Genomic DNA, 25761 nt, shown 5'->3' with positions numbered 1-25761 from the left:
AAGACACTCAGCCAGATCAGACAGGGAAGGAGACACAGGCAGGAGTGTTTCCAGAGCCTGTACCCCTGGACCTCCCAGTTCAAACCTGGACCCGGGTTTCCAGGGGATGGGAAGTAGGGAGAGGCTAGAACTTCCTGTTTAGGAATTGGGGGAAATTTCCCCTAAAGCCCAGGGCTTTGGAAACCTATAAACTTCCCATTCTTATAACTTGTCAACTTCAGGGACCTCCACACTGTTCTCCAACCAATAAGTGGGTAAATTCATCTGATCCTTCAACTAGTGTTTAGTGCTGGCTCTGCCAGAGGCAGGCCCCAAGTACTAGGGGAGGATATAGCAATGAATGGGACTTGGTTCTTGTTCCCAAGGAGCTGTCCACCTAGCAGGTAAAGAGGTGAGATGTAATATCACTAAGACTCTAATATTCCTGACTTTGGCCCAAGACCTTGCATCCCTTAAGACGAGGATCCTCTTAATCTCTGGGACCAGAAGTGATTTCAGTTGATTCCAAGAAGAGGCACCCTAGGGTGAAGGACAGTGTGTCTTCAAGGTAATCACTTGTTGTCTTATTGCTAAACCATAACTAAGCCCAAATATGCTCAGCACAGGGCCATGCTAGGCTGTGGAATCTGAGATTTTTGACAATGTGGAGCTTGTGTGCCACCTCAGAAATTAGCATGATGTGTGGCGAGATAAAGCTTATCGGACAGCTCCCTCTTCCTGGGGCTATAAGGTCTCATCTGCACTCCATCCCAACCAAATCTCTAATCACACAGTCATACTCAGCAAAACACACTCCAGAATACACAGAAGACGATCAGAGTCTCGAACACAGGTCGAGTTTGTTTTAAATTCGAAATTTGAGGCAAAGGAACTCTGTGATTTGCTCGTGTCTGGATTTCTGATCAATCATGAGCTGCTGGATGTCATATCTTATCATCACGTTTTGTCACTTCCCACTGGACCCACACGGTGGGGATCACACAGCACTTTCATGGGTACCTTTTCATTGGCTCATCAAAACCACCCTCTCAGGTAAGAGTTGGCATAACTGGCACTTCACCCTCAGGGATTAAATAGCTTCCCAGTGAGTATGTTGGAACTCTAGCCAGTCTTCTCTAACTCAGCACTCTTGCCATATAAGGTTAACTGTTCTTAATTGTTCTAAAATTACAGGTCTTACCTTTTCCTTGTAAACACATCCTTGTGCAATCACTTGCTTCCAGAAGTAATGATTAGTTAATTTCTAGCGGGTTAATACTCTTGCCAAGTTACATTCCTTCCATGGACCCATGCAATTCTTTTCTCTTCTGGTAGGTCCTGGATTAATTAGCTTAATGGGCTCACTACCTCTGATTTATATGGAATTAATCATTCAAAAGTGAAAACTGGTATTTATAGGGAAAAATGCAGACCTTCCACAAACTCTAGAACAGTGTTTCATAGGTCAATCAAAACACTCACATTTACATATTTGAGAACAAATTTTTATACTTTCTATGGGAAGTCTGTAGGGAGATGAGACAACAGTGATAAATATCACCTCTAATAAAATATTTACTTTGTAAATAGTGTGAAAAACAAAATATTCTTGCCTCTGGACTATATTATGTAAAGGAAAATACCTCAGATTATGCTTTTTATTTATACTTTTCCTTTAGTCACTCTTAATCAAACTGATTTCCTTCACTTGAGGACAGTGATCAGCATACTTCTTATAAAACCTACCTTTCCAGCTTGGCCTCCTGTTGGGGTGAAAGCGATGATGTGGGGGTGGCAGGCGCAGCCGATCCAGAAGGTCTTGAGTGATAAGAGGTGTTGCCAAAGCTGTTGTATCTAAATAGTGCAGAAGTTTAAGGTGGGGAAGAGGGTGGAAGGACAGAGAAATGAGTACAAGTCAGTAAACGAATAACTTTTAGCAAACTATCTTAATATTTGCAAGAAAAACAGGTACAACTAGTATTAAATCCATCAAAGATCTGTATAAAATACCAAATGATTAGCTAAGCAAACATCTTATTTAAAATGCTGCTTTAGGTATTTCTGAAGCAATGTCAAAATGAAATCTCATCAGGTGCCCGGTACCAAGGAGAAAATGTCCTTAGAACCTTCTGGACTGGTCTGTGGACCAGAGGTACATGTATTATTCATGTTTCCAGCCAATATTTCTTTCAAATCAAGTTACAGCCACAAGGTTTCAATGAGCCTTTATCATTTCCCAGTCATTTCCGACAAGCTTCAGGATTTGTAAAGTTCTAGAGTTTCCTGTTTTTCAGAATAGCTGTCCTTTAGCAGTTTGCATTTAGCTATTATCACTCAGTACATTCCCAGAAAACAAATCATCACTTGAAGCCCTTGTGGTGGGGGGTGGGGGGGTTGGGGAGCAGACCCTCGTGATTAGTCACAAATAATGAGAGTCAATGACGTCTGCTTCTCAACCTAGTCAGCCACAAGCAGGGCCAACTACTTTCCCTAAACTTGTTGAGGATACTGTATTGGGTGTGTGGGACCCCACAGGTCACTGTAATATAAGTGCACAAAGACTTTCTCGTACACAGTGAATCCAGTCCAAGCTCCCATTGGCAGAAAGCAGCATGAACTATTCTGGGAAGCAACTTAACCTCAAATATGGATATCTTTTCACAGAGTAAGCCTACTTAAGGGAAGATAACATACTCTTAGGGTTATTTGCGTATGGAAAATGTCATCTGTGGTGGTACTCACTGGAGCATTATTAAAATCATGGTGGAAAAACTGGAAGTTACCCAACCAGGTAACAAGGCAAGAATGGCTAAAAAGTGTGATATATTAATTGTCAATGGGATATTATACAACCATTAAAAATGATCACCAATTCTGTATGTAATAGTAGGGGAAATGTTTATATACAGGTTGAAGTAAAACATAAGAATATAATATTTATACAAAGTTAGATTAGAACTGTATGAAAATATACCCCAAGACCAAAAGCTATGGACAGAAAAAAAATTAAAAACAGGCCGTCTATTTTAAAAAGTGGAATATAGACAGATCTTTTCCATTTGCTTTCATAAATTACAGTAATACAATGAAAAATAAAATATTTGTATTACTCCACATCTATCCTGTGCGGCTAAGTCTGCTCTTTGTGTTTTCTTGGTATCACATGTCAGGCCCATGCTTAACACTTAGGCATGCCACGAGGCAGATGAAGACTCAGATCACGAGTTTTTATCCCATCGTCCTCCTCAGTTAGCACATCACCTTCATGGGACTTGGTTTCTGGGCATTCCTTTTCTTTTCTCTTTGAAAAACCCAATATGCAGGTGCCTGGGTGACTCAGTCGGTTAAGTGTCTGCCTTTGGCTCGGGTTATAACCCCAGGGTCCTAGGATCGAGCCCCACATCAGGCTCCCTGCTTAGTGGGATGTCTGCTTCTGCCTCTCCCTCTACTCCTCCCCTTGCTTGGGCTCGCTCGCTCTTTCTGTCAAATAAATGAATAAAATCTTTTTAAAGAACAAAAAAATAAAATTAAAAATAAAAACCCAACATGGCTATATGTCTAACAGGTTAACTGCTTCTCCATGGGAGGGTTGGTTTGATTTTTTGAGAGTGCTCCCAAACCATAGGGCATGGAGGAGGCAGAAAAGCAAAGGATAAGAACATAGAAAGAAAGGAAGCAGCAGAGAAAGGGGAAAAAAAGCTCAGGAGCGAAGAAGAGGAAGAGAAGTGGGCAGAGGGCACTGTGATGTGGGCAGGGAAGGAGGCTGCCATCAGGATCTCTGAGTCCTCAGGGAGCCAAGGCCCGGTGCCCAGGCTTCAGACCTGTATCACCCAGCAAGCATCTAAAACAATCCCCTTCTGACCCAATGTGGACATCTTGTAGAATGTTTTAACTGGATTATTTTACGAAAATTGAGTTTAAATGATATGATGGAAATGAAAACTAGCATAACATATATTCCCCCGCTTTGGTTTTTCTAATGGCTGAGCAATTAATCCACATACCTCACAGTCTGTTCAGTTTTGCCTCTTAATTTCAGCCAAACAAACTGGATCATACAATTCACTCAGTTCACTGTACTTTTTTTCCTTTGGTTCTTTACACTGACTAACTGGTTGGTTATCTACTCTAATGGGCTCAGTTGCCATCAGCCACTGAGCTGTACAGACTCCATGAAAACCACAGTGAGTGAATATGAGAAAATTAATAGGTACAAACAATATTTATACAGCATTCAAATTCCTGTCAAATGATTAAACATTGTAAAAATCTCTCACTTAAATATAAGACAATCCTTATGTACAAGCATGAAGCTGTTTTTCTTAATTTGATTGATTCCAGCGACATATATGTTTCTATTCCTCCCATCCCCCAGGACTATAAGCAAGACCAAGCGGGAGGAATCTGGGCCCAGGAAGGCCCCATCAGAGGCTGGAAGACCATCACCAGAAAGTCCAGAATCACCATCATGGGCTAACACCACCCTGCTGGGAAAGAAGATGTTGCCAAGTTATTTCTATTCCAGTCAAATGTACAGCTCTTAACTTGCACAGAGATAATGCTCTTGGAGACATAAGAGCCGTGTTGGATGTGCTCCATAAAAATCATGTGAAAGATCCAGTAAGCCCACAATTTTAGACCTAGAAGAGACTCATAGAGAACTTATAGTTTGATGGTGTTCAAAGTGGAGCTCACACACTCCTGCAGGCATACGAAGCCATCCTGGAAATGAGAGGAAATGACATTCAAAGCCACAAGTTCTGTATCTGCTCTCTTCTTAAAATGGGTCTGCCTGTGGCCACTCGTAGGGTCTCCAAGTTCTGCTCTCCTGCCTCCCCTTCCATGATTTCCTTCCACTTCTAGGGAAAATACTTGATTGCCTGTCAAGTTTTGCTTCTCATTTCTAGAAGTGAGATGGCTGTCACAGGGACGTGTGCATATTTGAATAGAAATATGATGTCAGACTTTTTCTGATAGAAATTCAGTCTCATTTGTCTGAGGACAGGTTTTGTCAATCAGGCATATGTAGGTGTTTCCTAGAATCTTATTGTTTAAATCTGAAACCCCCAGGTTCTGACAAAAATGAATTTGAAGCACATATGATAGACAAATTACATCTTTTACAACTCTTTAAACTCCTCACAAAAAACTTTAGATAGGCTGTTTGATTTTTATTTAAAGATTTTATTTATTTATTCATAAGACACACACAGAGAGAGGCAGAAACATAGGCAGAGGGAGAAGCAGGCTCCTTGTGGGGAACCCGACACAGGACTGGATCCCAGAACCCCAGGATCACGAACTCAGCCAAAGGCAGACACTCAACCACTGAGCCACTCAGGTGGTCCTTAGACAGGCTGTTTAAAACTCTGAGGGAAATATGGGGTAATAGGTGGCTCATTTGGTTAAGCATCAACTCTTGGTTTCAGCTCAGGTCATGATCTCAGGGTCCTAGGATTGAGCCTTGACTTGGACTCCCTGATCAACAGGAGGTCTGCTGGAAGATTCTCTCCCTTTGTGCCTCTCCCCATCTCCACATGTGCATGCTCTTTTCCCTCTCTGTCTCAAAATAAATACATAAATCTTTAATAAAATTTTGAGGGAAGTTTCAAAACATTCTTAGGTTTTATGTAAGCAGAAAGGTTGATGATCAGAGTTCTAGATTAATTCTTCTATTTATTAGATGGAACGTCTGATACTCGTTGCAACTGGTATGCAAGACCTCTTCTTTGTGGTGTGCAAGAGCTGTTTTTCGAGTCTGGCTCCTCTATGCTTTTATTCAAAACAAGACGTAAATTCTTGCTGAGCACCCAGGCCACGAGTCCCCCAAACATGGGCTCTGACAAAAGTGTTTCGTTGAGGAGGACTTGCCTGAAGAACCCCTGGCAGGGAGCAGCCATGGTTCGGGCCTGGTGTTTGAAGCTATTGTGTAGATGACCCCAGGAAGGAGAGAGACAGACTGCCTAAAAGAGGGGCCTATACAACATACAAGTTAGGACCAGAACCTGGAGCAGGATGCTTGGGGTAGAAAGCGCTCTCTACTTCCCTAGGTCTTTGTGCCTGTTTCCTCATGTAAATAACAGCTAATAACAGAACCTACCTCTTAGCATGAAGTAATACTTTAGGATGCTAATTTCATGGCAAGCAGAGGGCCTGACTCATAATAAATAAATAGATAAGATCAATGTTCTCAACGATTATTACTCTAAGATGGGAGTGGCCATCCATATTATCAATCAGTGATTTCAGATAATGGATTGTTCAAAATATTCCAACCCTCTATTTCCCATTCCTCACTCTGCAGAGAACCCCCAACCCAGGCAGCAGTGGAAGGCAGGCACACAGGCACGTGACAAGCCTCTGTTAAAAATTCCTTGTGCAGTTTGGATTTGCACACCTCCTTCCCTCTGCTCCTCTCTCCAATTTCTACCTGAATTATTGTAGTGCTCACACTTAAATAATGTAGTTGCATGAACGCCTACGAAGGGACTCACACTGCAACTGCTTGCCATCTCATGGGGAGCTACAAGGAGTCTTTGAAAGAAAAAAACGCAGACATTAGAATAAAAACAGAAAGCTATAGAAAAGGGAAAGAGGGACGCCTGAGTGGCTCAGCAGTTGAGCATCTGTCTTTGGCTCTGGGCATGATCCCGGGGTGCTGGGATCCAGTCCCACATCAGGATCCTTGCGTGGAGCCTGCTTCTCCCTCTGTGTCTCTGCCTCTCTCTCTCTCTCTATGTCTCTCATGAATAAATAAAAAACATCTTTTGAAAAAAGAAAAGGGAAAGAAAATAAAGACACCCACCTATTGGAAGAGAAAGACCGGAAGTTGTAAGGCTCAGAGGCAGAATAGGCGCTCAAGTGGGGAGAATCAGGACTGTTAAGGGAAGGAAAGTTCCACTGAAACCACTGCACGGACAGACAGCAGAACACTCCGCTGCATTCTGCAGGTCAAACAAGACCCCCGCCACATGGGTAGGTGCAAAATGTCTAGATTTTGTTAGGCCATGCATATTGTTTAAAACGGTATGCTTAAACATCTATTTTTAGTAATCATATTGTAACAGAAGAGCTCTTTGATTCAAACAGGTGACAGTTCTCTTCTGTCTCTTGCCTAAATACTGGTAGTTAGTTAGTTAGTAGTTGGAGAGTTCGGTTAGGCCTCAACTGCCCCCTGCTTGGACCGGACTCCACACAAACACAGCAGAAGGCAAGCCGGATGGGAGGGTACAGTCAACATGCTGGGTCTCCTTCCCTAGATTAAACTCACACAGGCCTGCAGGGGGTTGGAGCCTGGATCTACCTGCTTTCCTTCTGGGACTCAGCCTCCTTTTCCTTGGTGGACAAGGGCGAGTCCTCAAAGTCGTAGGAGAAGAGGTGGAAAGGGCTGTGGGGCACATAGGGCAGCTTTTCTATGGTTGGTGATGCCTTCAGGGGCCCAGGCGCGGCGGAGGGCCGGGAGGCAGAGGCAGGGGGCAGGGGCGGTGACAGGCGGGCAGGCCCAGAGCCGTGCAAGGGGCTCCCCACTGCCATCGTGCTGGCTGGAAGCCACTTTCCCTGCGAGGTGGCACTCGACAGGGTGGAGCTCTCAGGAGCAGCATCCTCTCCTGCGGGGCTCTGCTCCGAGGCAGGTCCGGCTTCTCTGCTGACCCAGTGGGGAAGAAGGGAAGTGGGGGAAGGAAAGGGAAGCAGAGGTTAGGAAGGAGAAAAAGACACAGAAACCCCACTACCGTTATGGCCACTTAACTCCAGGGTCCAGCTAGGTTTCTTGAACTGCAGCATAAAAGCCCATCACCAGAAGCTTTGGTTTGCTCTACGATCCTGGCGCCCTGAGCTTGTCAATCTGGGATGCCAGACTTGCCAAAATCAAAGACACATTCCCAAGAACCAGGCTGGCCTCGGTACTCGGGAGCCCCCAGAGCTCTTCTTCAGCAGCTCCCAGCCTCCCCAGTTTCTCCCCCACTGACTGTACTGGCCCCTAAATTTCCAAAGTTGGAACTTCATTTCTTTCTCTTGATCAAATCAAGGTTCTGTCCTCCTCCTATAAAGCCCAGCCTTGACGAAACGGTATCCCCCAAGCCTCATAGCCTTTAGGTCCCTGCTTTCAGGTGCTTTGTCAAAAGCAAGGTATGGAAAAGGACAAAGGAGAAGAGATGCCAGCAAGCAATGCAAACCGCCAGAAAATAAAATGTTAAATAAATAATACATAAATAATGAATAAATAACAATAAATTTAAATAAATGTTAAATAAATAAGAGTCAAATTTTACCCACTTCACACTTTTTCCACAACCCACCTCTACAACTATGCCCTAGACATCTGGACTCCTTCAGCAGCCCAGTCCTGCCACAGTTTTAAAACTTTTCCATCTTCACAGGTTTGGATTTGGACCACTTAGATCTTTTGACGTACACTCTTGGAACCTGAAAAATCTGTTAAACTCTGCATTTTTCAAAAACCATGGTCCCTCTCCCAGAGAATTTGACTCTCCAGCATGCCCATTTGGGAATGGGAGGTGAACGATTTTCTTTTCTACCTCAAATTCCGAGCTCCATCTGTATAGAAGGGCAGGGACATACCAGTTCCCCTGGCTTGATGGGAGGATGAGATGAGACCTCACCACAGTGCCCAGCCCAGGCCTGCCACACGTGGCATGTACACACAGCGGGCACACGTGGCATGCACACACAAAGCAGCAGCCAGTAGGCAGAACAAGCAGTGGAAGACACCAACCCAAGAGAAGTAAGCAGCATCTTTCTCATCACTTTAAGGTATGATCAGATTATGCCAAGGAATAAATACATCCAGTTCAATGTTCAGGAGTACCTCAGTTACTGTCAAGACCAAGCCCCGGTGTTCAACATGCACAACTTTATTTCCTAAAACGGGAAAGCCTAACAGTAGTTTGATCAAGGGTGCCTCCAGCATCAGGTCATATAGGAAAAAAGAGCCTTCAGAGCAATAAGCCAACACCTACCCATGTAAATAACAACCTTATATAAATGAAACGACAATACAACATCAAGAGGGATGCTTCAAAGGTTGCCCTTTCCAGCCAGCTTCTTCTATCTGGTCCTAGGTGCTATATACCATGAGAGTAGCTGGGGGGGGGGGGGGGGTGGTGGGTGGGAGTGGAGAGGGGGTCTGGGAGTGGTGATTGTGTGGGTGGGACAGAACGTGTACATTTAAGCACATATGGAGCCAAACCAGTGTGTTCTTTGAGGGTCTACATGATATTCTGCGGCTAATTTACAACCTAATATGTGACTATCAACGAAACTTCCTCCCTCTTCAGAGCACACCTAGCTGATTATCTTTACCCCCAGGCATCAGCAGCTCCACGTAGGTGAGGGGCTCTGGCTAATGACAACCTTTCTCCACCTTTCTCCCCCCTCATTCTGACACACATGGCTCACTCTTTGTCACCAGGTCATTCTTTTCCTCTCTCCACACCGCACCCTGTTGGCTTCTTCCCTGATGTTTCCAAAGCAGGGAAATAATCACTAGTTTCTCAGATTAGATAGGATTCCATGGCCCTGGGAGCTGTGGGTGTGTCGGTGCGTCCAAATGGACCACTTTTATGCCACTGGTGTCTGGGGAAAGAGGCCAGGCAGCAAAGAATCATGTTGACTTTGAAGTTCATAAGAAAGAATTTTTTACCCTAATTTATCCAAGACCTCTTTGATTTTTGCTTATTTGTGGAAAAACAGTAAAAATATCAATTGGCTGTGGTAATCAGTTAAATGAAAAAAAAAATTCAACTTTTGAATGTTAGAACATGAAATTACCTGTGATCAATTTTTATTTTTTATAAATATATTATTTTGGGAATCTATAAAATCAAAAAATAACTGCCAGGAGCCTATATCTATTAATACTCCTGAAGACAGAAAGCATGAGCAGAAGACAGTAAACTCCCTCAAAAGGTTGTAGAATTGGGGGATCCCTGGGTGGCGCAGCGGTTTGGCGTCTGCCTTTGGCCCAGGGCGCGATCCTGGAGACCTGGGATCGAGTCCCACGTCGGGCTCCCGGTGCATGGAGCCTGCTTCTCCCTCTGCCTATGTCTCTGCCTCTCTCTCTCTCTGTGTGACTATCATAAATAAATAAAATTTAAAAAAAAAAGGTTGTAGAATTGTGTTACTTATTCTCGGTGTGAAAACAGATAATGGGAAATTTTTCTAGGTTGCATCGGGTGAAACAGACTCCTGTCCAAATACTTGGATAAAAAAGCAAACCCACATCATTAATGCAGTCATTTACCCACACATTTTAGCAGCTATTACATTGGTAAAATTAATAGGAAGAAGGGGAAACATGCAATTATCCTTCCGACAATGCTGAAAGGGTTAATAACATTTTCTGAGCAGATGTGAACACCCTTCTAGTCACTGCCCATCTAAGCCAGAACACTAAGGAGGAAGGGAACAGCAGGGAGAAAGCCAGCTACGTGATTTTTCTGTAAAGCATGGTAAGGAAGGGGAAGTGCAGTTCTCTAACCAACACATGCTCAGTGATTTCTTCAAAACCAGTCACTGTGTGGCTCTGTGTTCAGGGTAAAGATTTGCCAGTGGGAGCCAGTGAGGAAAGGAGATTTCTGAAAGGTGGCTGCAAACCATCTAACCGGAAGGAACCTCGGGCTATTAGTGGGAGCCTGGGAGGGTCCAGGCTCGGTACCTGTCCTTGCCCTGACAGGGGGCATCGTCCTCTCTCTCTTCCTCTGAATTGGGCTCCGTGACTGGCTGCTCCTCTTCCTCCTCCTCCTCTTCCCTAAGACAAGGCCAGGAAAAGAGAAATGCACAGACACAAGATGGAAAAACGAGATAAACGTTACAAACAGGAAGATGAGCAAAAACAGAACACAACGACACACTCCAGCTGGCTGAAATGAAAAGAACACACTCAGTCTGCTAGGAGAGAGGAGAAAGTTCTGAGGTGAGGAAACTCGAATGTGGGTAGAGATATAATAACCCCGCACGGGCCAAGTTTCTCTGTCAAGTTGGCTGGAGGCCACTGCCCTGCACCCCTCAGATGGGATTCAGAGCAGCTCCTGGCCTTGGGCAGGCCTCTGTGGTGGCGGCCTCCTCCACCCAGAATCATGCAGCGAATGCTCTCAGCCATGTCCAGCTCCTGCAGAAAGCATAGAGCCCCCACTTCGCTGCACCCCTCTCAGTTAGAAACGACTGAGGGTCAGACCAATCCAGCACTTACCCCCATGGGGAACACATGGTTTTTACATCCTCTTTCCCGGTAAACGTGGTGCAGGTGACTGATCCACTCCCACTTCAAGGATGGACACGTGGTCCTGGTAGAGTCTACAGTGTCACCCCTGGGATTTCTCCTGGAGCTCTTAGGGATGAGTCACTGTAAGGGTCCCCTAAGTGTGTAGCTACTAGTGGAGGAAGCCTGCCTGTGACCGAAAGCAATCCAAGGAGAGTAGAGTTGGGTGAGGGCAAGGGAGGGGGTGGTAATCCCACAACAATTTTAATACTTGGATCCAGCACTTTTGAAGCTCTACCCTCGCCTTTCACTAATGGACGATAATAAATTCTCACTTTCGCTTAAGACAGCTTAATTTGGGTTTTGTCCTGGCAGCTACATGAGTACAGACTTTGATAACTGAATCATTACCTTCCTTTGGGCTCTGAGCCCTGTCAACACCTGACTTGTGTCACTGTCTACATGGAACACCTACCCCACACCCTGTGGACTTCTTGATTCCTTGTGTTCTTGAACTCCAGTGACCTTCACCTTTTTTTCACTTCAGCCCATCACACTCTGGACCTCACCATCACACAGAATCAGTCCACCTTGGAAATCTTTCCAAACATCCTACCTTCCCATCCCTGGCCACAAACCCCCCTCACCCACATCTCTCATTCCTCTCCTCCCACCAGAACTCCACTGCCATCTCCTTGTGTCCATCCCTCTACCTTCTCAACGCTGCCAGCTCCTTCTTGCCCTGAGTACCAATGAATGTACCATTTCCCACCCCAGGCACCATTTTGCCAAGATCTTTAATTTCTTTGCTCCCATTGTCCTTTGCTTGTGTTTTCTCTTTTTACTGGAATATAAAGTATATTCAGAAAAGTACATGAATCACTGAAGTTTCACAAAATAAACACATCCCTATAACCAGGACTCCCTTTGTACTCCCTTCCAATTGCTTCCCTTCCCTATACCTCACTTCAAATAGCAGAGATTAGCCGGGTCTGTTTTTCTTCTGTCTAGAAGAAATCACACCATGTCCAGCTTCTTTTGTCCACCATAACATTTGTGAGGTTCATCTACATTAGATGCCACTGAAGATCATTCATTCTTGTTGTTATATAATACTCCCTTGTATGAAAAGACCACAATTTAGTTACCCAGTCTACTGTTGATCAACGAGGCACTTCTCAGTTTGGGGTGATTTTGAATAGGGCTATTATGATCATTGTCATACATGTCTCTCATCGAATATGTGTATATCTTACTATGCAGTATGTATCTAGGAATGGCATTTCTGGGTCATATATGCTTGGGTTCATCTTTATTAGAAACCGTTAAGCAATTTTTTAAGATGTACATTCCCATAAGTAGTAGATGAGCATCCTGCCTGTCTCACATCCTTGCCAAGATTTGGTGTTTTTTGTCTATTTCATTTTGGTCACCTAATCTGGCTGTGGTGACATCTCATTGTGGTCTTAGTTTGCTTTCTCTGATGACTCATGAAGCTGGGCACTTTTGTCCTATGGTTAGGTGTCCTCCATTTAGATTACCTCTTTTTGAAGTATAAGTACTTTGCCCATTGTTCAGGTTGTATTTTTCTTTTTGATTTGTAGAAATTCTTTATATAACTTGGGTACAAGTCTCTTGCCATACTTAACATGTTGCAAGAATCTTTTCCCTCTCTGCGGGTTGTCTTTGGATTCACTTTATGGTATCTTTTAATAAATGAAAGTTCTTAATCATAAAAAAGTCCTATTTCTCTTTTTTCTTTGTGAGTTAGTGCCCTTTGTGTACTGTTTTTACAATATTTTGCCTATACCAGGGTCTTAAAGGCATTCTCTTATGTACCCTTCTCATAGCTTATTACACCTTTCATGTTTATACTTGCAATTCATCCAGAATTGATTTTTGTATACCATGTGAGATAGGTGTTAGACATATTGTTCCCCTATATGGATACACAACTGGCCCAGAATCATTTAGTAAAGAGGTCATTCTTTTCCCTACTTTAATATCATTATTATCATAAATCAGGTAAATACCTACGGGTTATGGAACTTTTTCTTACCAAAGAGGAATTTTCAATGTGTGAATACCTTGCTACCTAACTTACTGTAGTTTTATGGCAGATCTTGACATTGTATAGCGTTAATAAGTCCCTGACCCTTTGCATTTCTATGAGAATTTTTTTTTAGTTTTTAGTTGTTTATTAAGAGAAACTATTCCATAACCAGTGTTCGTGTTTCATAGCTCAGGAACACAGGACAGTCAGTGACAAGCTTCAGTGAAATGCAACCCAAAGAAATTCTTTATTTTCTAAATTCACTTTGCACTCTGAAAGATACGAGCTTTCTTCATCTCCTCAAAATCTTTCATGGAATCATAATTTCTTTAGAAATCTACATATGCTTTCTTTCTTGGTTCAGCCACAGCAAACTTATAGAAAGCTGCAACCCCCAGGGATACAGCGAAGGCTCCAACGATATGAAATCGCAGACGCTTGGCCAGAAGGCCTCACATCTGAGGTTTCATCAAAGTGCTTGAAGTCATGGTAGTTATTCTCCTTAACACCTACCTCAAACCTAACGTCCTTCCTAACAGAAATGGACCTCTATGAGAATTTTCAATCAGCCTGTCAATTTCCATAAAAATCATGCTGGACTACTGTTTGGGATTATATTAAATTTATATACAAATTTGCAGAACAACATTCCTTTATACACGACTTCAGAATTGACATCTACACACTGAGTCTTTCAAACCATGGATTATCCCATGGTCTGGGATAATCTTATTTAAATCTAATCTTTTTCCAACCTTCTTTAATATCTCTTAATACTGTGGAAACTTTTCAGTAGAGATTTTACATATCTTTTGTTAAATTTTTTTCTAGGCATAAATTTTGATGCTATGTTACATTTATCAATTTCTAAACTTCATTTTCTATTTGTTTGTGGTGTATTTTTAAAAAAATTTACCTTGGACCTACCAACTTTTCTAAATTTATTAATTGTAATACTTCTTACATTGATTCTTTTAGATTTCCTATGTAGACAATCACATCATCTGTAAGTAATGATTGTTGTTTTTTGCTTTCAAATTCTCATGCCGTCCTTGCCTTATTACACTGGCTACAAATGCAAGTATGATGTTAAATTGAAGTGATGAATTTAAGTATTCCTTTATTTTTCCAAATATCAGGGGAATGTATGAGATTTGCCATAATTTTGTGTGGATATTGTTTACCAGATTAAAGTTTCCTTGTTTGCTAAGAATTTTTATCATAAATGAATGTTGGATTCTGTCAAAGGTTTCTTTTTTTTTTCCATTTAAAAAGATAATCTTATGGTTTTCCCCTTTTTCTATTAACAATGAATTACAAAGTCTGCTTTTTTAAAATATTAAACTTGTATTAAACCTTGCATACCCGGAATAAATCCAACTTTGCTGCATTATTCTTTTTATATACAGCTGGGTTCTATTTGTTAATATTTTATCATGAATTTTTTTCCCACATCTTCTGGAAAAATTGATCAGAATTTCTCTTTCTTATAATGCATTTGTCAGGTTTTGGAGTCAAAGTTATGCAAACCTCATAAAGAATCAAAGCAGAGAAGGTGACAACTTTAAGAACAAAGGAAGTATTGATATATCTGAAAAAGATTAAAGCAGAGTTGGCTGAACTTGGTGACTGATCAGATGTAAAGGAAAAAGGGAGAGAGAAACATTGGCAAAACACAATGATTAAATGCCCCTTACCTGGATTGAAGGGTGCCTCTGTCACAAACAAGGAGGTCAGGGGAATGGTGAGGGCAGCATTCCTCCTATAATGCTATCAGACGCAAACCCACATACCTAGTCTGTCCTTCTGAGACTGGGATCGCTTTCACTCACACATCACCCTTTATCAGCCTTGGTCCTTTTTTCCTCCCACCTGCTCCAATAGCAGCCCAGATGAAACTGTTCCTTCAATCTTCAGCCCAATGCTACCACCTTCACTCAGCTTGAGTGGGAATTTGCAGATGCTATTACTTCTGGTCTACCAAGAATGCCGTCTATCCTGACAACCAATGGGCCTCTCTTCTTTAAAACAAAATATGGAGTCTCTCCCTCCAAAATATTTTTGTTTTACTGGCTCCCCCAGGAGGTAAAGTCATCAGAAGCAAAGTCTGCTAGAGTTGGAGATGCTCAGAGCCAGGCTGCCTGGGTTGTACTCCAGCTACACCACCTACTGCTGTGTGATCTTGGATCCCCTTGTTCCTCATCCCTACATGTGATACAACAGTAACTACACCTTGTGGGAGGGTTGTATTCATATGTAAAAGCACTTTGAAAAGGCTTGGCACTCGGTAGACAAATCAGTTTGTTTTAGTTATGGGCCATGATTATCAACATCAACACTGCCTTTTGGGCCCCCTTAGGAAATCTCTAATATCTCCCACCAGTGGACATTCAGAACTCTGCTTGATGTCCTAAAAAACAAGACACAGCATTCCATACCACTGACAGACAGCAACACTTCCATTTATAACTTCTGCCTGTGTAAGCTCTTTTTGATCCGTCTCTCTTCTACATAGCTGCCCCACAGATGTCTGAAGATCACAATCCAGACCTACATCCCAAACTGTACTCTCTTTAGGCTAAACATCTTCTGATCCTGCACTAAACTGTCACATGGCTTGTGTGTGCCATAGCTTTACTATCATGAATGGCAAGCCAGGACCAGTGGCAGGCAGCACAATGACCTACCGGGAGGACCCAGTTCCAGGGTGGCTTATGGTCAAGGCACTGGCCTTGACCTATAATCCAAATGGATGGAGAAAGAGATATTCTCTCATAGAACACAGGACTTTGTATGCTTGATTTTAGTTTCAGCCCATGATGAATTAGTCAAACAGAACCTTGCATGCTGATAATATTTAAGATGAAGAATTAGTTCGGACAATTTTGCTTTTCCCCTAGCTGAATTTTCCCTTAAAGTATAACTTAATTTTGTTTACATTTGTCTAAAAGGAATTCTGGGTCTTTGACCTTTGGCTTTCAAATACGATGAAGGGTGTTTTGTTTTTTGACTGATAAGGAGTTACTCCAAGGCACAGATCTACTCTAAATGCAACAGGCACTTTCCTTTTTACCACAAGCAATCGCAGACTGGAGGCCACCCTTTCCATATTAGAAAAGAGACCAAGAGGCCCAATGTCTGACCAATTCTGTGGCATATAGTTTCCTTCAAAGCAAAATTTACTTCCTAAATTTGGGTCTTGGGCTGATGTTACACCTCTTAGGCTTCAAAAGACAAACAAAAAGGAAAATGGATGTTGCTCAACTTTTCAAAAGTACAAAAAAACATTTAAAACAGTGTTAAAGTATATTCTAAGACCAAAATACTATGGATGAGAAAGTCAAACAATGAATTCAAAGAAGGCATTTAAGTACATCTAACAGACACAAACTCAAAAACATTTTTTAGGGGTGCCTGGGTGGCTCAGTGTTTGAGCATCTGTCTTTGGCTCAGGTCATGATCCCAGGGCCCTGGGATCAAGTCCTGCATCAGGCTCCCAGTGGGGAGCCTCTGCCTATGTCTCTGCCTCTCTCTCTCTTTGTCTCTCATGAATAAATAAAATCTTTTAAAAATACACATTTAAAAAAATAAAAACAAAAGTATAAAATTGGGCAAAATACATGGTCATGGCCAATAAATTTATATGAAGAGATATTTTAACCTATCAATCAGGAAATATAAATCCAAAACACAATGAGATACCATCTTATCTCTACCTGGAAAAACTTAGAAGTCTGGTAACACCAAGTATCAAAGATAATGTAGATCAACTGACTCACATATTGCTGGTAGGAATGTGCATTGGTATAAATACTTTGACAAAACAATTGGTGCTATCTGTAAAGCTAAACACCTGTACCATGACCCAGAAATACCACAGCTAGATGGCCCTGTTACACTTCAGAGCAGTGGTTATAAACTAGGGTGATTCAGTCCCCCAAGGGACATTTGTCAATGGACATACTTTTAGTTGGCACAGCTGAGGAGAAGGTGCTATTGTCATCTAGCAGGTAGAGGACAAGAATGCTGTCAAACATCCTTCAATGTACAGGAGAGTCCTCCACAAGAGAATTCAGTCCAAAATGTTAGTAGTGCCAAGGTTGAGAAACCCTCCCTAGAGATACTGAAACACTCATGCACCACGATATGAGTCTAAAAATATTCTCAGCAGCACTCTTTGTAATTGTCAAGAAATGGAAGCAACCCAAATGCTCAGCAACAAGGAAAATGATAAACAGATTGAGGTATATTCCAAGCAGTGAAAATAGATCATGATTGGCTTCACATGACAATATGGATGAACATTAGATATGTAATGTGGAGAAAGCAATTGTAAGAAGGAGCACACAATATGATACACTTTCTAAAAGTTCAAAAAGGCAAAGCTGTGTGAGGGGTTTAGTTATACATATGTGTTTGATAATATTATAAAACTCCATAAAGACAACAGTAAACAATATTTTAGAGTGTTGGTTACCCAGGCACAGAGATGGGAAACATGGAAGCACATGGATAGGTATAAGTTAGGGGAAATGCTCTGGTTGTTTTAGCGAGGCCACAGACTCACTGATTTTTTTTTATGTATCAGTAAATCAATTTTACATAAAAACAAACTAGGAGAGGGCCACACATGGAGCAACAGTGACAATACACCATAAACCAAGGATTATGATTGATCCAAACTTGTACAACTGGGATTTTTACAATAGGTTTTTTCAAGAGCAGTTGTAGGTTCACAGCAAAACTAAGCAGATGATAGAGATTTCCCATAAGTAACAACAGTTTTTTCAAAAGCAAAAAGTTTAACTATGGGACAGGAGTGCTCTCTCCCTTTATCCAACAAATATTTATTGAGCATTTATTTTATGCAAAATTCTGGTTCCTACCCTTTGAGTTTACAGACCTGTGAGAGACCAAGCCAGTAGCTAATTGTACCAGGAAGTATTCAACTGGGGCTGACTGGCCTGGAAAATGAGACTTCCATCCAGTGCTGCTGGAGCAAAACGAAGGTGGCAGGGGAAGAACTGAGCAGAGGACAAGAATGATTTTTGCATAGGACACTGCCTTACTCAAATCTTAGGATTCAATCCAATTTGCCACCTAAAACTCTAACTTTCTCTACTGTCTCTCCAACTTCATCTCCCACTCTCCCTTCCTGGACCTCCACACCCCCAGTCTTACTGAATCTATTAATCTATCAGCCCAATGTCTGGTGTATTTCAGTTTTGGGGTCCCTCTCAGAAGCCATTTCCCTGCCTGGAGATGCTGCTTCAGCTTATTTCTCCAGTAGACCAGCCCCCATGGTCAGCCAGTAAATATCGGCTGATTGTGGCATTTTTTTTGGCACTGAGGACCTACCATGATGTTCAGCATGGAGACACTTGCTAAGGGTGGTTAAAGAACAAGATTGGCGGGGATCCCTGGGTGGCGCAGCGGTTTGGCGCCTGCCTTTGGCCCAGGGCGCGATCCTGGAGACCCGGGATCAAATCCCACGTCGGGCTCCCGGTGCATGGAGCCCGCTTCTCCCTCTGCCTGTGTCTCTGCCTCTCTCTCTCTCTCTCTCTCTGTGACTATCATGAATAAATAAATAAAATCTTTAAAAAAAAAAAAAAAAAAGAACAAGATTGGCAAGAACTGAGATATGGCCTTAGAGACCTCTCCATGTTGCAGATAAGAAAGATGAGGTCCAGGGAGAGCAAAGATCATACAACCTGCCAGGAAGAACTCTGGTCTCCTGATATCCAGGCTAGTGTCCTTTCTACCAGCCAGCCTACTCCAAGAAACCAAAGCAGAATCTCAACTGGTTTTATCACCCTGTCATCACCGAACTGTCCTTCTAAGCAACAGTCTCCTGTAATGTGCTTCTCAATCCTCCTCTTGCACAGCACAGACAATCTAATACACAACACACTAGCATAATGAACAGGGCTGCCTACAGCCCCTGGTTATCCCAGACCTGCCTGGTTGCCTTGAACAGATCAGTGTCTTGACATGAGGGTGACACTCGACATAGGTATGACATTTGTGGCAATTAATTGGAATGCGGTCTCAAGGTTCAGACCAAATGCACACATTTTGTATGCTCCACTTAATTCTGTAACATGTACATGACTTATCAAAATTAGATGAAAAAATATGTAAAGAAATGTTTTGTTAAATTTATGACAGAAAAAGTGTCCCCTTGGCTCCGTTTGCAACACTCTGTGTTAACAAATACTTAAACCAGTTCAGATTTAGCTTTGCAGTGACTCACACTTTCTGTTAACTATAAGACTGTTTCTAGGTTACCAAGGGCCAAGATGAGTTTTGAAAATTTCCAATTAGTGATCTTAATCAATTAAGACATATATCTGACCAAGTGAAGCAGTGATTTCATTCAAAAATAGTTTTATTATCCATCAAATAATAAAAAAAAAAAGTTCCCTTAAAAGATTTTTTGCCAGCCAAGAGAATGAGAAGACATTTAACTGAGCCCAGCTGTTGCTCTGATGTTTCCATGGTGAGAACTCAAAGTTAGGCAGTAAAGTATTTATTGTCCCTGTAGCATGCAAAGTTTAGAAGAATAAAGCACAGGCCGTGGATACCGAATATATCTAAGAACTGGACTACTGGCCAGAAACTTAATGCATAAGCCAGTATTTTGTTATCCTGTTTTAGAATAAAATACTAATGGATCCAATACATTCTTTCTGTTGAAAACATGGAATAGTTTAATATAATGGAATTCCAGTCTATAGAGTATAAACAGCCATAGAAAAAAATACATTAGCTAGGTTGCAGCTAACAGGCATAAAGGTAATTCAGGTGCCAAGCTAATTGTATCAATCCAATGATAACTACAGACAGTAGTGAGACAACTCACTACTTTGAGTGTGCTTTGATTTTGATATAAAAAGACCAATAAAACACTTTATTCTAAGCCATAGATACTAGTAAATTGTGTTAAATGTCCCTTAGAGATCTAGGAGAGAAGTGAAATTAAGATAAAGGGAAACTAGAATTCTCTATGGACTTTTGGAAATGAAAGGGATGCCAAGTCCCAAGCTGAGGTTTCAAGATGGCAGCCTCCAGAGATGAAAACAGCCCTGCCGCATGTCTAGCTTGACTTCTTACTTATCTCACCCACATAATAAAGAAAAACAGCAAGATGGGAGCTTCCAGCTGGAGTGGCCTTTGATAATGGAAGACACAAAATTGTATGGACGTTAAATAAATTCTCCCATTTCTAGAACTTGTGCAACTACTAGTCTAATGAGATGTTTACTGGTCAAGCTTAATTTTAAATGTTTCAAATAATGGCCCCTCTTACACATATTGTCTCCTGTTTTTCACAGATGGGAAGAGAGGTATACTAAAGAGTGAAAAACTTTTAGCTATAAATCAGAGAAACAGGATATGTCCATCTTTGAGAACCAGATACCAAATGCAACCACCATGAGGAAGGCAATGTGTTTTCAGAGTTTGTGTGCAGTAATATCTTTCTAACTCATGACTCAGTTTGCTTCTAGAATTCTAATTGCCCTTTCACATGCTTTAGACTTGAACCCACCAGAGTCAACTCTTAATATGGTAATAAAGTACAGATAATTGACATCTGGAGATAAACCTCAAATCTTACATTTCAGCCAGGGTTTTTCTCAACAACCTCATTTTCTATTTCTACCCCCTCAAGTCATGCCTCCAAATTACCAATAGTAACCACATGGACTTGTGTGGGTATCATTTGCTTTCTACTTCACTGGCCATCTGCCTGTGAAGATGCCAATGAAAAATGAATTGTGTAAAAAGAAGGTAATAGGAAGAGAATAAAAGAGCAGGAAAGGGCCAGAACTATCTACAAGGACCATCACCAAAGGAACTGGATATGTGCCACCAGTCCATAAGGGGCTCAGCCTGGTCCGAGAGGGCAGTCCTGGGAGATCCAGCAGTGAGGACTACTGATTCTTTCTCCAGTGTGGGCCTCAAATTCTCCATGGCCCATAGCAACCTCCAGCCTAATGATTCCCATCCACGAGATACATAATTTTAAAATGTTAGGGCCGCCTGCACGGCTCAGTTGTTTGAGCGTCTGCCTTCAGCTCAGGTCATGATCCCAGAATCCTGGAATTGAGTCCCACCTTGGACTCCCTGCTCTACAGGGATCCTGCTTCTCCCTCTCTTGGTCTTGACCCCCACCCCCACCTCTCATTAATAAATAAATAACATCTTTTTTAAAAAATAAGTGAAATGTTAATGCTTAAGTCCTCCCTTCAGAAGCCGTATTCCACCATCTTTTTTATTATTATTATTATTCATGAGAGACAGAGAGAGAGGTACAGACACAGGCAGAGGGAGAAGCAGGCTCCCCCACTGGGAGCCCTATGAGGAATTTGATCCCAGGACCCTGGGACCACGACCTGAGCAAAAGGCAGACACTCAACCACTGAGCCACCCAGGTGCCCCATATTCCACCATCTTGAGGTGTAGTCTGAGCATGCGTGTCATGTTACATGGAACATGTCAGTGTTCCACAGGGTTGAGAACCACTGCCCTAGTCCAAGGTACCAGTGTTTTTCAATAGTTCTGCATCAATAGCTACCACCCAGAGTACCCATGTCCACTTTTCCTCACCTCCAATCTGATCCCCACCAGGCAGACAGGCATCTCTTCAGATTTATATGGCTAAGTCTTGCATGTCAAATAGCCACCAGACTCCATGCTATGGTTTCCAACCTCCCACATGACTTACCCTGTTGGCGGTGCAACCTTGTCTCACCCCCGTGGCACTTCTGTGTCCCCATCCACACTCTATGACCTTGTCTCTTGAGATCCCCTACCAGTTCCCTGGACACATCGAGCCCTTTCCTCTCTTTGCCACTGAGCATGGCAATCCCTCCCTCAGCCCAGGGAGTTCTTCTCATCTTTCAGGATTCAGCCTAAATGCCTGAGGAGATATCTTGGACCACCCCCTCCCACTATCCTTTCTTCTAAAGAACCTTTTAAAAATTCAGATGTAGGGATCCCTGGGTGGCGCAGCGGTTTGGCGCCTGCCTTTGGCCCAGGGCGCGATCCTGGAGACCCGGGATCGAATCCTACATCGGGCTCCCGGTGCATGGAGCCTGCTTCTCCCTCTGCCTGTGTCTCTGCCTCTCTCTCTCTCTCTGTGACTATCATAAATAAATAAAAATTTTTAAAAAATTAAAAATTCAGATGTAATTACAGGCATACATGTGTCCTTCAAAAAAGCATACTACTACTGATAACAATTAAGTTCCCTTTGGTCAGGGATATCCACTGCTACAAATCTGGTGGGTAAATCTCCAGATTAAAAGAATATTTAAACATAGATTATTCTATAATCATTTTATGCAGCAAGTTTTTATACAGCAGCATATAGTCAGAAGGTCAGTACTTCTAGTTTTGGTGCATTTCTTATAACTGCTGGTTGCATTCCATCATATGCTTATTTCACATCCTACTTTAGCTAGCCAGTCCCCGGTTCTTTGCTCCTACATGTGATGTTGTAATGAAATCCCTCCCCCTAGCTTTGCGCCCTTCTGCAAGTTCTCTTCAAGGGTATACCCTCATATCCCAGACTACCCTCTACCACACAGTCGTTTACTTCCTTTAAAGCCTCCTTCCAAAGCCGCACACATTTCCCTGTTACACTACTTACGCACTCACTGTCTGAGGCTTCATAAGGGTCATTTCCACCATTGTATCCCAGAACCAAGAATGTGGCAGACACAAGAATATAGGAGCTGGATGAATAATGAACGAATGAACATGATCTTGCTTTCCTTTAGCCCGCAAACTAGTGTTTCTGCCACAAACTCAAAGCAGTAATCCTAATATCAAGGCTCATAAAATATCAATATTAAGAAGTCTATCCATGTGAAATCACTCTGAAATAAGATGTTCAATATTGGGGATTTCTCTTCCAGAGGTTTGTTGGCTTGCTCATTTACTTACAGACATGAGCTATCATGATGTGGACCCTAGCCACAGCCATGTTTTTACAGACACAAAGGTACCTCATCTTTGCTTTTTTCCCCATCTCATGATTAAAATTATTTACCTTTCTATTTCAAAGGCAACTTTACAAAGCTTTTCATAGGTGGAAAAAAATGTTTTTCTATATCTTCTAAAGTCCAGTAAGTCAGTATTTGTTTCAGTTTGGAAGTCTGCTGCTGACACACGGTCACTATACTTTCCATCCCATCCAACACCTCTGCGAGATAGATGCCTGCATGCGGCAGGCCCTGACTGGCCACTTCTTCATGGGGGCTTATCACTAGCCATTTTTAATCTTATGTTTATAAAACCAGAACCACACACAGTTGAGAGGAAAAAAAAAAAAAAAAACCACCAAACCTCTCAGGAATGAAATTATTTCTCTGGGGCAATGTGAATACCATAGCTGAATATTCCTAAAGTGTGATATAATTGTTTCTGAATTCCTCTCTGAGTTCTTGTGTCTTTGGGAAGCATGCTCTATCACGATCATCAAAAGGCATTTAGGCTGTAGATACCTGTCCTAGATGTGCCCAGGCTTCCTTGAATTCTCAAAGGACAAGGCTGGCTTCCCTCTTGGCTGGGTTCCACCTCTCAGGGATCCTTCCAAGGAAAGCAGGGTCTACCGAGGTGGAGATAGGGGCCTGTAGTCACTCATTTATTCTAGTTTTTACTTATTTTTTTTAAGATTTTATTTATTTATTCATGAGAGAGAGAGAGAGAGGGAGGGAGAGGGAGAGGCAGGCAGAGACACAGAGAGAGGAGAAGCAGGCTCCATGCAGGGAGCCTGAAAGCCCAATGCAGGACTTGATCCCAGACTCCAGGATCACGTCCCGGGTAGAAGGAAGGCGCCAAACCACTGAGCCACCCAGGGATCCCCTCTAGTTTTTAAATATACTCTGTGTGGGCCATTCTCATCATTCTAAGCACTTAGCCTGGCTTGCTCCTTGAATTCTCACAGGAGCCCTGAGGTAGGTACTATTATTACTCCATTCACAGATGAGGAAGTCCAGCAGAGTGGTTAAGGAGTTTCCCCAGAGTCACACAGCTAGTAAGGATCTGAACCCAAGTAGTGCAACTCTAGCATCCAAGCTCCTAACTACGATGCTATATGCTACCTTTGCTGTTATCATTTCTCTGTGGCAAAACACAGAAACAAAAACAAAACCTCGTCAATATAAGGACTGGAAGAAGCCATTAATCCTTTCTTCTTCCAGATTCTTTCCAGCACATCAATGTCTCTTCTCACTGAATTCAAGTGCACAATGAGTCTACAGCTCTCACCCCTTGCTCATCCCACCAAGGCCCCATCTCACTAGCACAGACTCAGTTAAGAGCACCACCATGAGACATATTTGGACCATGGCTATAGTCCATGTTAATTTTGGTCAGTTTTTGAACCATAAACATTACTTCACTCAGAAATAAATATTTTTTGAACAGGAATATGATGTTTCTGTGATCACGGTCAGCATGCTGACCACATACCGTGAGACAAGAATGCCATCAAGCCAGGTCTCTCTCTTTGGGCTTATCCCCTTCAATCTCCAAAGCCTCGTCTTGCAAAATGCCTCACCAGTCACACCTCTGGCCACTCTTTCTTTTCACCAGGTCAGATTTAGCTTCTTCAATCTACATTTTTTGGGTTTAATTTCCCTGTTCATTCAACCTTTATAAGTGAAGAGTTACCACCGAGCTTCCTCCACAGACTCTTGTCAAGCAAAGGCAATTGCATTCCTCCTTGCATGACTGGACCCAAACAGCTCACTCAGGAATCATTAGAAAGCCTCTGCTCCATTTCCAAAGGCATCCTGGGAATTGCACAAGACAGAGAGAGACAGATGCTCACTCTCCAGAAGGACCACCCACACCCACACGGACTACCAAGGAAAAGCAAGCTCCTCCGGAAAGGGCTTTGAACATTCAGAACATTGGAGGAGAAGGTGCACGTTATAGGAAATGTGGTGTTTGCCCAGGTCAAGGGGAAGCAGGCTTGACACCGAAAGTAAATTCCCAGAGCAAGTCAAAGATTTAATGAGAAACAAGAACCTTTCCTGCTCTTTGAAATGTGCTCACTATGGCTCTCCCCGTAAAGGCTGTCTCTTCTTGAAACATCACACTAGGGCAGGCCACTCTAGCTTGAAAAATATTCACACTTGAAGACGACCGATTTCAAGGTTCATTGACTTGGCAAGTAAGTGAGCTTCTCGGTTCCGGCATTTCACAGGATGAGAATTCTACAGTTTGCTTTCCAGGGCTCTAACTAGTCACTTCTCTGCTCACTTGGTTTCTCCCTGGGTTATGGCATTTAAGCCTAGACTTCAACCATCAACTACCCATACCTGAATTCCAGAAATGTCTCTACAGCTGACCAGGAGAAGCTGTACTTGTGACCCACTGACAGACACACTTAATGCCCAAGGTTTGCAAAGTGTCCTGACAGCCACCCCAGGATGCTGGGCTAGTGGCTGCCTGGGAATCACCCAGACTCCTTTCTCTCACCATCAAATCCAGTCAC

At 42.5% G+C, this 25761-nt stretch overlaps 1 protein-coding gene across 6 annotated transcripts in view; it reads right to left on the bottom strand.

Annotated features, from left to right (window-relative positions):
* The window catches only part of FHOD3 (formin homology 2 domain containing 3), a 464855-nt gene that overhangs the window by 109784 nt on the left and 329310 nt on the right, over positions 1-25761 (bottom strand). For 2 of the 6 annotated variants that reach the window (XM_077900507.1, XM_077900508.1), the window contains exons 11-14: positions 10655-10747; positions 7283-7624; positions 6785-6856; positions 1726-1833 (exon numbers count right to left, since the gene is read on the bottom strand). In XM_077900507.1, the coding sequence (XP_077756633.1) occupies positions 1726-1833; positions 6785-6856; positions 7283-7624; positions 10655-10747 (615 nt within the window). The remainder of the gene's footprint in view (positions 1-1725; positions 1834-6784; positions 6857-7282; positions 7625-10654; positions 10748-25761) is intronic. The other 4 variants (XM_077900509.1, XM_077900510.1, XM_077900511.1 and 1 more) reach the window with 3 other exon arrangements.

The sequence above is a fragment of the Canis aureus genome, chromosome 6 (genome assembly GCF_053574225.1).
Source record: "Canis aureus isolate CA01 chromosome 6, VMU_Caureus_v.1.0, whole genome shotgun sequence".
Lineage (NCBI taxonomy): Eukaryota > Metazoa > Chordata > Mammalia > Carnivora > Canidae > Canis > Canis aureus.
Note: the sequence above shows the minus strand (reverse complement) of the source record. Positions and strands in the feature narration are given on the sequence as shown.